This window comes from Anas acuta, chromosome 4 (genome assembly GCF_963932015.1).
Source record: "Anas acuta chromosome 4, bAnaAcu1.1, whole genome shotgun sequence".
Lineage (NCBI taxonomy): Eukaryota > Metazoa > Chordata > Aves > Anseriformes > Anatidae > Anas > Anas acuta.
This window is the reverse complement of record NC_088982.1, coordinates 16400991-16415910: the sequence shown is the minus strand read 5'-3', so window position 1 is coordinate 16415910 and position 14920 is coordinate 16400991. Positions and strand designations below refer to the sequence as shown.

General features: G+C 36.3%; 1 protein-coding gene across 8 annotated transcripts in view; it reads left to right on the top strand.

The window, feature by feature from the left end:
- Positions 1-14920, top strand: part of LCORL (ligand dependent nuclear receptor corepressor like) — an 80441-nt gene that overhangs the window by 30464 nt on the left and 35057 nt on the right. For 6 of the 8 annotated variants that reach the window (XM_068679992.1, XM_068679987.1, XM_068679986.1 and 3 more), the window contains exons 3-5: positions 2614-2693; positions 2939-3068; positions 12307-12561. In XM_068679992.1, the coding sequence (XP_068536093.1) occupies positions 2614-2693; positions 2939-3068; positions 12307-12561 (465 nt within the window). Of the gene's footprint in view, positions 1-2613; positions 2694-2938; positions 3069-12306; positions 12562-12920; positions 13730-14920 lie in introns of those variants that run through there. The other 2 variants (XM_068679993.1, XM_068679989.1) reach the window with 2 other exon arrangements.

The window sequence follows — 14920 nt, the reverse complement described above, 5'->3', positions numbered from 1 at the left end:
CCTGTTGTGATTTGCAAGGAAAACTATGAAAACATGAAGTTATTACGAACGTATATAATGTTTGAAGCTTTTTATGTGCAGACATCCTGAAAGAATAGTTCTGACAATCAGGGTTGTGTAGATTAATTTAGCAAAAATGACGTGCTGTTTTTCTTACTGTGCAGTTGGAGAAATCCCATGTCTTTTTTTGATCATCAGCTGTCCAACCTGTCAAAACTGCTGGTTTGCATCCCTGGAAGTATATAACATGTTGTTAATACAGAATTCTGCTCTAAATTAGCGTTTGACAGCTGAGATAACCCAAGTAACTCAGTATTATTATTTAAATCAAGTTATGTTTGTATTTAACTTAAGAACATTTTTTTATTCATTTTATTTTTTGGCTCCTCTGTGCCTATTTGGGAAAATAAACAAAAAAAAAAAACCTGCAAAGCACTTGTAAGAGAGGAATGGGGATGGAGGGGAATGTCAGAAACGTTCCAGAAACACCACGGTGAGAGAAAGGGAGGAGGAAGAGGAGGTTCTCCAGGTGCTGGAGCAGAGATGTCCCTGCATTAGCCTGTGGAGGGGACCACAGTGAAGTGGAAAGCTCCTGTAGCCCTTGGAGAACTGCACCAGAGCAGGTACCTTTGCTGCACCCCAGTGGAAGACCCTATGCCACAGTAGGTGGCCTGAAAAGGAAACTGGAGCCCTTGGAGAGGCCACACAGGTGCAGGTTTTCTGGAAGGAACTGTGGCCCTTGGGGTACCCCTGCTGGAGCAGTCTTTTCCGAAGGACTTCCCTGTGGGCAGGACCTGCTCTTTGAACTGCAGCCTGTAGAAAGGACCCATGCTGGAGCAGTTTAAGAAGCCCTGTAGTCTGGGGGAAGGTTCCTGTGCTGGAGCAGGGGAAAAATGTAAGAAGCAAGAAGCGGCAGAGAACAACTCTTACAAACTGATGGCAACCCCTGTACCCCTATCTTCCTTGCCCTGTTTGGGATCAGGAAGGAGATTGAGTTTGGAAGGAAAGACTGATTGTGAAGAAGGCAGAATCACAGAATTTCTAGGCTGGAAGAGACCTCAAGATCATCGAGTCCAACCTCTAACCTAACACTAACAGTCCCCTCTAAACCATATCCCTAAGCTCTACATCTAAACGTCTTTTAAAGACTTCCAGGGATGGTGACTCCACCACCTCCCTGGGCAGCCTGTTCCAGTGAAAGGCGGGGAAAGATGTTTAGTTTCACCATTTTGTCATTATGGAAATTGTTTTAAATGGTAATAAATTCAATTTACTTTCCTTAAGTTGAGTCTGTGCCTGTGACAGTAATTGGTAAGTGATCTCCCTGCATTAATGTTGACCCATGAGCTTTTCCATCTTATTTTTACCCCCTGCCCTTGGCTGCTAGCCAAGGTCAACCCACCACAGTATCTGGAAGCAGATAACCTCAGGAACCTCCCTAGCAGAACTGTACTTGTAATGCTGCGATTGAAGGGAAGATGTATTTGGTATTAATAAGGAAAACAAATTTTTAAGCCATGAGTGCATGAACTGGAAATGACTGGGATATAGGAAGATCTGTAGTTGATGTAGTTAATATTCTCCTGCCAAAATGATGCAGCCATGATCAAGACTCATATGCAACTGGGGTGCTGCAGGAAAGGTACTGTTTATTATCTTGAGACCTTGGTCACCTGTGTTCAAGAAATGGGAGTTCAACTGGGAATAGTGCAGAGATGAGGGCTGAGTCTCATGAGAGACTTAGGTAGATTTGATTAGCATAGCAAAATGAAGTGTAGGGGGTGTGGGGGGGAGGATAACATTCTCTATAAGTACATCAAGATGCTGAATAGCCATGAGCAGTAACTGTTTAGGTGTAAGAACAATGTTGCCACAGAAACAGATTGGAATAACTTGAAATAACTTGACATATGTAAATTTAAACAAGAAACTAAAATATTAATTTTAATTATTAAAGCAGTCTGCTTTGGAAAATCTGTAGTGATTGGTGGTTTGTTAAGAGTATGTGGTTGAAAACTAACTTTTTTAATGGAGCTTAATAACTTGATTAAACAAATAGATTGTATGTCTCCATTGAGATCTATTTAAGCCCTATGTTCCTTCAAATCTAAAGTATGATGTCAGATGACTTTAAAATTCTCGTTTTTATCAGAACAAATAAAGCATTACAAGTGAATGTAGGGTTTTGGTTCATTTGTAGTAATAGTATAAAATAGTCTAAATATGACACATTGCTCAAGTAATGAGAGGACTGTATCTGAATTCCTAGCTTAGTTTGGTGTAGGCTTGCAGACTTTAAAAGGAATAATGACTGGGTTTCAGAGCATAATTGACTTTACTCAGATGCCTTCGGTAACTGATAAGTAATCAACTGAAATGTACAGGTTCACTTTTCATTTTAAGGAAGATGCCCTCTGATTTGAAAGTTGAACCATAAGAGCCAGGCTAGACTTAAGAAATAACTGAAGAATTGAATACTGTTGACTGCATTGTACCAATAAATGCATATTAGGTTACAATGGAACTTAGTTAAGAGAATTGTAGGATGTGTATTTTGTTCTCTGAATCCATTTTTACGTGTTTAAAACATCTAGCTTTTTTTCTTCTTTTAAGACTGTGAGCCAGAAGAGCTAACTGACTGGTCTATGGATGAGAAATGTTCCTTTTGTAATTTACACAAAGAAACAGTCAGTGTAAGTATGAACATGGTATCAAGCATGACTCTCCAACGCCTAATTTTTGGTATGAAAATATGAATCTTTGCAAATAGGTTAGCTGAATTTTGCAAATAGGTTAATACTGCATTTTGACTTAAGATAGGTTAGTTATGACGGGAAGTAGTAAAAATCTCTTTAGTGGCTCAGTAACTTAATTGTGTATTATACTATCAGTAGACTAACTTCTGAAAGATTTTTACAATCTTCCATGTATCTTCTAGGATCGTGCATCAATTATTGGTTCTTCACAGTCAACGCCTACAGAGGAACTATCATCTCAGGGCCAGTCCAACACTGATAAGATTGAATGCCAAGCAGAAAACTATCTAAATGCACTCTTTCGAAAGAAAGGTAATGAAAGCATGTCTTTTCTATTAATAGATGACATAAATGTAGCAGAATCAAATGATTTAGGGTTGACTTTGATTCTGAAGTAGTTTTTATTAATCTGCTGAGAATGCTGTTCTTCCTGTTATTCATTGTTTTTTTCCCTAATCTCTTCCTTTAATTTTAGCAAATAAAGCATTAATTCTTTACTTGCCGTTGCTGTGAGTCTTGTTGCATTGTTTGTTTTTCTTTTAAATCTGTGTTCATTACCTTTTTCCTTTTCTAACTTTTTTCTATGCCAACTTGGGATGCAGTTCTTGGAGTTTTTAAGTATTTAAACACTTTCTGTCCCTAAACTGCTTTTACTTATAGTTTTCAGGAGGCAAACTCTTGTAGGTGAGATAATGTGATTTACAGATTACAAAATAGGATTTGGGATCATCTTATATAGAAGTTGTGATTTCATATATATATCCAAGCCAGTGTTTGAAGCTTCTTCTTAAAACAGTGTTAAGAAATTTTATTCTTCTACTACTGTCATTCTTTGGCACTTGTCAAGTTATAGCAGTACACAAGTGACTGGCAGGTCAGCTTGGTTCATGTAGGTTATTTGCCAGTAAGCTAGTCACTATTGATAGAGGCAAAATTACAAATTTTCTTCTTCAAGTTCCTGTGTAAAGAACATGAGTGCATCTTTATTCATTGTGGGTTTCAGAAGTTTTATTGGAGTCTAGTTGGTGTACTTGAATGTCAAAATAGGTGAGTGTGACGGGGTGACAGCCCTCTTGTACTCTGTCAAAGTAGTAGAGCAAGTCACTCATATTCACTTCACACAGGAAGGGGGGGGGGGGAAGGGAAGCTAACTTTCTCCTGCTTTACCTTGCTGTATCAGGAAGAGATTACTGTGCCTTTGAACCTGGGATGGATGTAATCTCTTTCCATACAGGGCACGTCTGTTCAGCCTACAGTTTACTTAAGACTTTGAATGGAGTGCAGTACGTATTTTGAGTCCATCTTCATTCCTTGTCTTTGCTTACAACCACTTGTTTTCCATTTGAAATAAAATGTTGCCATCTCAGTGTTTATGAAACTTCTATTATATTTTGATTAAGGGGGTAGTTTCATGGCATCTCCCTAGGCAAGTATTATTAAATTCCTTCAATTTTCTACCTTCTCAGCTGTTTCCTTGGTCATGTGATATACAGTGTTTTCCAACATTACCTGCTTTATGCTTTGTCTAGATAGAATCATAGAATATCCTGAGTTGGAGGGGACCCAAAAGGATCATTGAGTCCAATTTAAGGCTCCACACAGGACCACTCAAAAATCAGACTGTTTCTGAGAGTGTTGTCCAAGTGTCCTTTTAACTTCGGCAGGCTTGGTGCTATGACCACTGCCCTGGGGAGCCTGTCCCAGTGCCCGACCACCATCTAGGTGCAGAACCTTTCCCTAACACCCAGCCTGACCCTCCCCTGTCCCAGCTCCATGCTGTTCCCTCGGGGCCAGTCGCAGTTCCCAGAGAGCAGAGCTTAGCACCTGCCCCTGTGCTCCCCTTGTGAGGCTGCCATGAGGCCTCCCCTCAGCCTGCTCTGCTCTGGGCTGGACAAACCAAGGGACCTCAGACACTCCTCATACATCTTTCCCTCTAGACCCTTCACTGTCTCTGCCCTCCCTTGTATGTTCTATAATAGCTTTGTATCTCCATAGAGATGCTGTCTTTTGATTCTCCTTGGGAGGAAATTTTATCATGCAAGAAGTGAAACTTGGTATGACTTCACCTTAGCAGAGTGAGTGACTTCTGTGAAATTTCTCAGAAAAGCACTTGTTTTTTAGCATCTTTCTTAGTTTTTTTGATTTGCCAGATCAGCTCAGTTTAAAAGGTTTTGTGTCTTGAAAAACAAGTGGAAAAGCTTTCCTGGTTATCTTTGATTCTCTGATGGTCTTGTGCATTCTTGGGTAACTGATAGCATGTTGAGGAGTTTTCTAGGAATTTGCTTCAGTTCAGGTTCAGCAGAGTCTTGTAAATTGTTCAAATTATGGAAGGAAGAGAGGAACAAACTGTTCTTTGCAAAGGGTAAAGCCAATATCTGAGATACTAGTTTCTCTTTGTAAGAGCAAGCTGAAGAGTTTTGCTAGGAAAATCCCAAGTCTTTAAGAACTTCTGTAGGCTTTTGAGATCAGTTATCCCTGGGAGGGTGGGAGATCAAAACACTTGTAGTAACTGTTTAGCCTAAGGAACTTCTGTTACACTTGGTAGTAAAGCAGATACTTTTTCATGGTCAAAGTACTGCGGAAGTCTTGGTTGGCTGCCTTTAAAACAGAAGTAATAGTAGTTTCATTTGTTTTGATTATAAACTTTTCAAGAGCATATACTGTCTCTTACTGTCATGACCAGTGGAATTTCATTTGGGGCATCTGTGAACAACTTCTAAGACAGAGCAAATTAAATTTTATTTATTGGTCTCATTATCCATTTACTTTCAAAATATGCTAGTATGTGGTTGGATATTTTAATTTGCAAACTGTTTTTTTTGGCACCAGTTCAGATGGTCTCCAGACATACGGGCATGTTATAAATGTTGCCCATAGCATACAACCTGCAGGCATTCATTGATGAGGATGTCTGTAAAATCCCAAAGAAGATGACTCTTCCCTTTTAAGAGTGATAAAATCACTGCCAAGATGAAAGAACAAAGTGTTAGCTTTTTATTAGGTAGCTACTGTTGTGTTAGTGAAAGACAAATTTGGTAGACAGATGTCTGTAAGGAAGTCCTATCCTTGGCAGGCACTTCAGTAAAGCCAAAGTAGTTTTTGTTACCTGCTGTAGCCCCTATTGAATTGATTGTTTACACTAAACAATTTATCTGAAATGCTTTCTTCCTAGGTATGACATCTCTCTTTGCCCAATGGGTGTTGTAAGTAGAGTAGACTCTTCACTTACGTAAGATTAAAGTATCCATTTTCTTTTGGCAAAGCAGCCGTGAAAAAAAAATATAATGTGCTTTAAGAAATTCAGCTTTTTTCTTGATTTCAATATTACTTTTATTTCAATATTTCTTATATTTCACTACTTATTTCACTATTGCTTATATTTCAATATTCTTTTTTTCAATATTACTATCAATATTACAGAATGTGCTAATCTTTACATGGCAGAGATGTAGTTGCTCAAGAGCTTTATCAGACATTTTGATCATTGAATATTAATTATCTGGCTTTCTGATAATCCACATCATATGTTCCTGGAAGCTTTCTTTCTTTCACTATTACCTTAATATGAACTCTTAAACCAAAGGTCAGTTAAATACAATCGCAGCTGTGAATCAGGTTCTACCTTCAGGTCCTGATCCACCAGGACAGAAACCTGAAAATCTTTTTATGGAAATAAAGGAATTGAGGTAGAAAAATGGAGGGAGCAAAATAGTCAGGATGACTTGAATGACTTCAGTCTTTCTAGGTTCTATGTGTAGCTCTGTCAAGCTTCTTCAGTATCATATTTTTGACACCAAAGTAACTTCCTTTAAAGCTTAGTTTTCTCTTGTTTCTAGGTGCCTCATGTTCTAAAATGTTTCCTTTCATAAGTATGTATTTATACAATATAATTGCCTTTGCTTTTGAGTTCTCATTCTTTACTTAGTTGTATCTCAGGTGCAGAGATGTCAAGAGCTGGTTACGCTTCTCAGACAGTATGTAGGGTTTGGTAAACCCTATCTAGACTTGCACCTATAATCTCAGACTACAGAAAACCATCGAAATGTTCTTAAATATTCATCTTTTAAAAATTTTACTTTGAAGATGAGTTTTGATGTGCATACTACTTAATCCAATACCTGCAGTTCCTTCTTAATAATTTTAAGAAATCTGATTTGTCTTTTCAAAATCTGGTATTATCTGATAAATTAGGTTAAGTACAAATGTAAGAACTGAGAACTGTCATAGCAAGAATGTGGTACAAGTGTGCTGCGCAAGCTGCCTGTCCCTCAGGTTCATCAGGAAATAATGTTTAGCAGTATTTCAACTGCTTGCTGAAGGAAGTAAAATGTACAATGTGTTGATTGTCTGTTTGCCAGTGTTACTGTCTCCAGTAACTTGAATTTCCTGGTCATTTTCAACTTCATTTAAGTTTTTCTACTTCATTTATCCTCAGAGATATGAGGATACAAAGTAAAATGCCATTAAAGTAGAGGAGGGAATAACTTTGAATGTTTAAAAGAGCTGAAAACTAGAATAAACTTGGCCCTTATTCCTTCTGTTTGTTGATCAATTAAGCTGACTAAACTAATCATGAGGGGTAAATGGCTGTATTCTGTTTGTTTTTTTTTAACCGGGTGAAGATTGTACAATGAGCTGGATAAGTTTACATGTGGAGCTAAGGATGCTGGTGGTACAGTTTGGCTATTAAGATGGGGTCATTCTAGAAAACATGCAGCCCCTTTGTTAAAGGGAGAGGTGATACAGGAAATGCTGATAAGCAACCTCATATTATTAGTTCTGCTGTTCACAGAACTGCCTTGTAAGGTACAAGGAGAGCTATGATTCCCTGCTGATTTCAGCTGCCTTTTTGTATTGTATCAGAAGAGAAATTAAAGATTGTTGTCCCAATTCCCTTTTAAATGGAAAAATTACTATTTTTCAAGATGCAAAATGCTAATGTGGAACATAAGTTTGGGAGCTTTCAATTCCTCCTCCATTGTCCTGCCAAATACATGTGTAAGACTAAATTAGCTGTTAAATCATTTTTGCTTTTACAGTTTAATTCACAGAATAGTAAAACACAACGATTTGAATAGCTACAAGGTGGTATAGTACTTAAACTGAGGGAGTCTTAATCCTAAATGTGAGGTTTGGGGAAAAAAAAAATGTTACGTTTAGTCATAATTGCATATCATCTTTACTGCTGCCTTTGCATACTGGCTGGAATATTCCACAAGCAGAAAATACCAGGCTGTATCATAAGTGACACATTTGTATCTTAATATCAGGAGGATCTACAGTGATCTGAGAGGCACTAGAGGACCATCAGAGCTACCTATTACTCCAAATTCTTAGAAACTTTTGCTGGGTTTGAAGTGGTATGTATTTGCATACACAATCTATGGAGTAAATACAGCTGCCTTGTCATGTAAATTTTCTATCTGAAAAATAGAAGCTTAAACAGATGCAGGCTTATAAATCTAGAACTTTAAACTAGCTGTAATCAGTACTCCTAATAAAATATCTTAGAATAAAAACTTTTTGTTCGTACAAAGTATATTTGGTGCCATCTGCTGATAATAATTAAGAAATATTTGCTAGTGAGACTAAGCTCAGAGGTTTAATAACTTCCCACAAAATACATTAAATGTCTTTTACAAACTTTGTGTGACTAGTTAAAGATTTCCTATGTGTAGTGAAACCTCACCACTGAACTTAAAATTACAGGTCTCAACATGTTTTCATTACATACAGTAATGCAGACACTGAATGTAAGCAATTACACTCATACATGTTAACCATGTACCCTGTTCTGATCACAGTCTTATATTGATAAAACATACAAAGTTACATTTATATTTTATAGAAAAAATTAGACTATGGATATAGTGTACAAAAAAAATTGTATATGAAAATATCACTATCATTTGATTATCTATCATCTCTCATCTCTCCTGTTTTATTTGGATAGCTGTGGGAAATTACTTCTGACTTAAAATATTCTCAGCTAGTTCTTCCTAAAATTACAAGTTATGTATCCACATTAGCTTTGTTTCCATTAGAGAGGATGCAGTATTAATAAAAATGGATCAACAGCAGCTTTGTAATACCTCTGAGGAGGTTACTGAGAAAAGAGGATCAAACTCTTCATAGTGGTGCATAGCAGGACGATGGAAGACAAATTGAAATGAGATGTTCTTGGTTGTATAAGGAGAGATGAGGATCAGCAAGCAGTGGAACAGGCTACCCAGAGAGATTGTATAGTCTCCGTCCACAGAATTTTCAAGTCCCAGCTGGGTAGAGCTCAGAGCAGTCTGGTTTGATCCTAAAGGTGACCCTGCTTTGAGCATGTAGTCTTACTACAGACCTCCTAAGGTCCTTCCAATGTGAATTATGATTTAAGGGTGTGAGGATGTCATGCTATTTGCATTTTTAGCAGTTAAATTTAGACTAACTAGGGTCTAACTTTGTAGACTGAATGTATATACATTAGCAGATAGAATACTGCAAATGTGCACCTGGAGCACATTTTTTAGATTGTGCTCCAAGGTGTTTTTTTCCATCTGATATTACCTTTTATAGTAAATTAACTTAAACAGTCAGTAGTTGTAGCAGTTATGAGAAATCTTACTGCATTTATTCTTCCATAGGGGGTATTTGGAAATAATTAAGAAAAAATAAGACTAATAAGATATATAAGAGCAAAAAAATAAAATCTTTGTTATTCCAACTAGTTCAAAAGATCGTTTTGCTGCTAATGGAAAAGCAGACTTGTCAGGCAAATGTCTAAAAACAGTTCATGCTTGGATATTACCAGTGTGAAGACTCTGAAACAGAATAGGAAGAAAATAGAAACATTGTAGTTCTGGAAGAACTTTGTCTCACTTACAATACTTAATGTTGGTGATTAATAGGCAGATGCTTATTCCAGGCATTTGTGTTTTTTGGTTAATTATGAGTATACCCTGTGCTTCTGATCTCTTGGTTTTTAAAGGCACAGATTGTATCGGGATGTAAAGTAACTGTCTTTCCCATTTGGGCTCATAATCACCTGTTTTCCAAAAGTCTTCAACAAAGGTTTTCTTGGCTGCATGCAGCAGACTAATTTCTCATCTGTTATAGAATGACCCTTCTTATATATCTGTTAAACTGGTGTTGTTGACATTGCTCATACTTCATTGTATTTGAGTTTGATTATTCACTGTAAGGTTTTTTTTGTTTTTTTTTTTTGTTGTTGTTGTTTTTTTTAAGCTAAGTTTTTGATCAGTAACTTTCTTTGTTTGACAGTGGTGGAATCATAGCTTTAGGCAGATACTGTTCCTAGGTAACCCAATTTTCCAATTCTACATCCAAACTTCCCTTGTTCTTTTGTTACTGGTGGATGTACACTAACATTTTTACATCCGTTGCCTTGCTGCTTCAGTATCTTTTGTGAAGTTGTTTTCTCATGTATCTCTAACTGTGTGCCAGTTGGACACTTCATGGATTCATTATTCAGGAATCAAGAAATACCAATAAACAAATAATACCTGTGTCTGGATGTTACATGATGGAGAGAGATTTTTCTCTGCATGAATCATCCTGCATTTGAAATTTCACTTTGTGCCCCTCCTCCAGAAACTCCTATCAAGTTTTAGAAATTTTGGTAGCAATCTGGTTGAAAGAGTGTCAGAAGATAGGCCTTCAATCATAAGCAGACTTGTTTTTTATTCATGTCTTGCATAAGGTCTCTTGAAGCCAAGACATCTAGCATATACTGAGTTTTTGAAAATGCTGGAGCTTTACCTTACCTAGTAACCAAAAGACATTATCAAGAAGCACCAGAACAGTCAGCTGCCTCAGCAGACCAGATCTATGTATTTGTAATGTCTTGCAGTACTTCCTTGGCGAAAATGAATTCTTCAAGGTGAATGTTTAAAAAATTAAAAAAAAAAAATGAAACAAACAGAATCTTACATACATTCATCTTAAACTTGAGCAGTGTGCTTTGGTCCAATCTCAGTGATCATTCTTGCTGGTAGATGGATATAGCTTCATTGATATAAAATGCTTGAGCAAATACTGTGTGATCCACTCATCTATCTTCCAACAGTATATACCTGAGTGAAATATTTGTGAGATCCAGTCCTTTCAGTTTCTCAGCTTCCAGGAAGACAAAACTCAGCTACTTGGCTTTTTTTTTTTTTTTTAATTTATCTGTTCTGGACTGATATAAGTTCACTGGTAACTGCCACAATATCCTTTTGACATTGCTTTCGGGCAATCAGGAATGACCTAAAAGCTAATTCCTCACGTTCACAATTCCTTATTTTTAAGCTTTAAACCTCTGTTCTGATGAAGTTTGTTTTGCTGATTACCTGTGAACTTGAGGATGGACAGCGGGTTAAGCAAAGCTTTGAAATGCATATTTTTGTGTGTATAGTGTCTAGGGAAAGAAAGAAGAGTGGAATAGGTACTACTACTGCCACATTAAGGAAGAATGTAAATATTGGACTATGGACAATTGTGCTCTTTTTTTTTTTAACTGAAATATTGCAGTTTCTGGTATTGCATTGATCAGTAATACAGCTTACTCTGTAGTAGATTTCTTATGTAACTAAGCATAAAAATGTAATTTTTATTTGGTTTTGGCATTTGGAGGGATTTTATCACGGTAATTCACAAATGTAGTTTCAGCTTTGCTTGTCAGATAAACTTTAATTTATTTTTGTCTAGCTGGCACATATTAAAGTTATAGGGAACTTATGTTTGATCCTTGTACTCATTTTGTGCGTTTAAAATAAAATGTTTTTTTCCATGGGATTGTTGTATGTATCCACGCACACGTGTCCTCACAAAGTGTGTATACAGTTTAGAACAGGAAATGTTTCTTCTCTCAAATAATTTCATTGTTAGCACTTTGACCTCTGAAGATTATTAATGCAAGCAACTGAATTTTACAATACAAATTATATGGGAAATCTCAAGTCATATCACATCAGATTTGATGTTGAAACCTTGAATCTCAAATAGGCATGATGATCTAATATACACATGAAACAACTCTTCTCTAAGGTTAACTTCTCAGAAGTCCGACTGTTCTATATTATACAAAGGACTAATCTGTAGAATTGTAGTTTAAAAATAACTTGTTTTATTTGCTCTTTGAAAGTAACTCCTTGTATATTCATACTTCTATTTATCTTGCACTAAATATTCAAAAATATTTTCTAAGCTGAAAGTTGTCTTAAAACAAAAATTCCTCTGAATTACCAACAATAAATGCAAATTCTGATTCTTGTACTTGCACTGTTTATCTTCCTGTATAATCTGACTTACTCCATGATAGTGAAATTCCATGATAATTACGTAAGGTAAAAATTGCTGATGGGCACTAAACGCACTCTTGCAAGTGACCAGTAAGGATTATTTATAAGAACAATTTAGGAGGTATCTTAATGTGTTCATTAAGTACAGTGAATGGGTGCAGTGAGTTCATGTGTGTATGTGGAATCTTTATTTAAAGAAAAGTATTTCAATTTGTTTTCTTAATACATCTGTTGCTTGTGTTGTTGTTTTTTATTCCTAGATCTTCCTCAGAACTGTGATCCTAACATTCCCCTAGTTGCTCAGGAATTAATGAAAAAAATGATCCGCCAGTTTGCGATTGAGTACATTTCAAAAAGTAGCAAAATTCAAGAGAACAGAAATGGTTCATCGTTTGAACCAAGTATGATATGTAAAAGTATCCAAATGAACCAAACGGAAAACTCCCTTCAGGAAGAACAGGATAGCCCTCTAGACCTCACTGTGAATCGAACTCAAGAACAGAATACTCAGCAAGGTAAATATCCTCTATCTGCTTTTCTGTGTTTTGATGTCATTTACTACCTTATGTCTCTTCACTTAAAAATAAATAAATTGTTCTCGTATGTGCCAAATAACTATATATTCTGTTTTTCCAAAGCAGTGCTCAGTACATGGAAAAAGAAATAAGAAATTATGTGCTTAAAAGCAGTCTTTCTAAAAGCATTTTTCTTATTGTGTGTTTGGTGATAAGTATCCTAATTTCTGGGTGCATGTTTTCAAGTAACATGGGAATTTGTCAGTGTTAGAATACCAGCTCTTAAGTCAGTTCATCTGTGGTAACACAGATAACAGTGGCTCAAGATTTATTTTTTTTTTTTTTTTTTTTTTTGGAAGGAAAGGGCTGTTAAGCCTTCTGAGAGAAGAGAATTTACTGCAATTTCAAAGAGCAAAGTTCATTCTGGCTGATTTTTTCAGTACTGATTAAAATGATGGAAGGATGAAGGATGAATTTTCTGAACTGATCTGTAATGATTAAGAGTTAAACACAACTTTATTCTTCAAGGCAAGGAAAGATATTTCATATTTGTAAATGATAATGCAAGATATTTTTCTTGCTTTACTCTTAAATACTGTTATCCGAAACTGATGATAAAAGCACAAGAGTGCTTTGGACTTCAAACTTAATTTGGAGTAGCAGCAATTTTCAGGGAGGATTGTAAATGTTGTGCAACTGTGAACACTCTCAAAATCAGCTCATCTTTGACAAATACAGGGGTTCATGTTAGTCCAACTATATTGCTCATCACAGAGAAAAGTGAACCTGTATCATACTAAAGTTAAAAGAAGATAGAACTGCAGAATTAAACTTTTAAAAGACTACATTTTTCATAATAGCTTTCATATGTTTGTGCTTAATGATGCAGTCTTCAATTAGATGATGCATCATTTGGGGGAAAAAGATTTTGACCTTGCTAAATGTACCTATTCTATGAAATTTAACTTTTTTTTTTTTTTTGACAATCACTAAGAAACTTTGAAGTTCTTGCTTTTATTCTGTGTGGTTAGCAGAAGCTAGTTCATGTCTAGATTTAGACATGAATTTATGCAGACTAAATACCTCGTGCAGATGAAATCCTGAGAAAATATCAATTGTGTGTTGACATGCCTCTGCTGTAGATGAATTACAGATTTCAGACTTACAATCTCTAGACTGAAGCTTTTTTTTCCCCCCACCCCCACTCCAAAGATGGTAAAAAGTACTTTCCTGGTATTGGCACTATAACCTGCTGCTTACTTCAACAGTTTGCTATAAAGAAGAACCAATTTTAACACTAAAATATACATGAGGGTGTAAAGTCCCCAAAGACAGGTTCTGGGTCACTGAGCATAAATAAGTCTTAAAGGAATGAAAACGAAGGCAGAGGGTGAATGGGGCAATAGGGTAGGGTTAGGAAGAAAATTCTACTGCTACAGTCACTCAGCTATTTTGAAGTACGCTGATCTTTTCTCCAAAAAAGTTCATAGCATTTGAGGTATTTTTATCTTTCAAGTCATCTGAATCTTATTGCTGTTTACCCTAATTATATAATATAAGTATAAACAGGTATAATCTTGAACAAGCTTTTCAGTGGTACCTTAGGATGATTTAGTCTATACAACTAATATAATCCTGATCCTTAGGCACTGTTATGCAATTGATCACGGATTTCAGCTTTTAATTGCACTTTTTTTAATTGTCTAACACAGAACACTCAAGTCTCCAGACTGGAGGAAAAAAGCTGTATGTTCTTATTTGCTGCCTTTCTAGTAGTCTTCTAATTGTCTTGCACCTCTTAATCTATTACTTGCTTGTTGTAATTTCCAAGTGAAATGTCAGTAACAGTACAAAGTTCAAATCTGTATGTTTGATCTGTTGTTGGATCCTCGAAACTGATACCCTTTGAATTCAAATTCTCTCCTGTGAAGCAGGTAATGGCCTAAACATAAATACTTGAGATTCATCTTTTTAATTAGGCAGGTGCTTTGTATTTACATTAGTCTCATTTAAAATGGCAGATCTAAATAATAAAAACAGGTAGCCTCTTACCTGTACTATGGGAATGATTCTTGAACTACTTCAGAGGAAGTTTTAGGCTTTATTTTCCAGATCACGAGAAGCATTTTCTTGCACTGAGCTGATCCAAGCTAAGCACTAGTTCAGTGCTGAGCAAAGGTTCTGTCACTGAAGACATCTGGATGATCTTATCTTCACCTCAGAAAGTTTCTTACCTTCCTTGGTTATCTCTAGGCTGTCTCTGAAGAACTCTCATAATAGTCAGGTTTGACACTAACAGTGCTGCATGTTGCCAAAACCCCTGCATATTGGGTTTATGTGCCAGTTTTAGCAGTAGGAG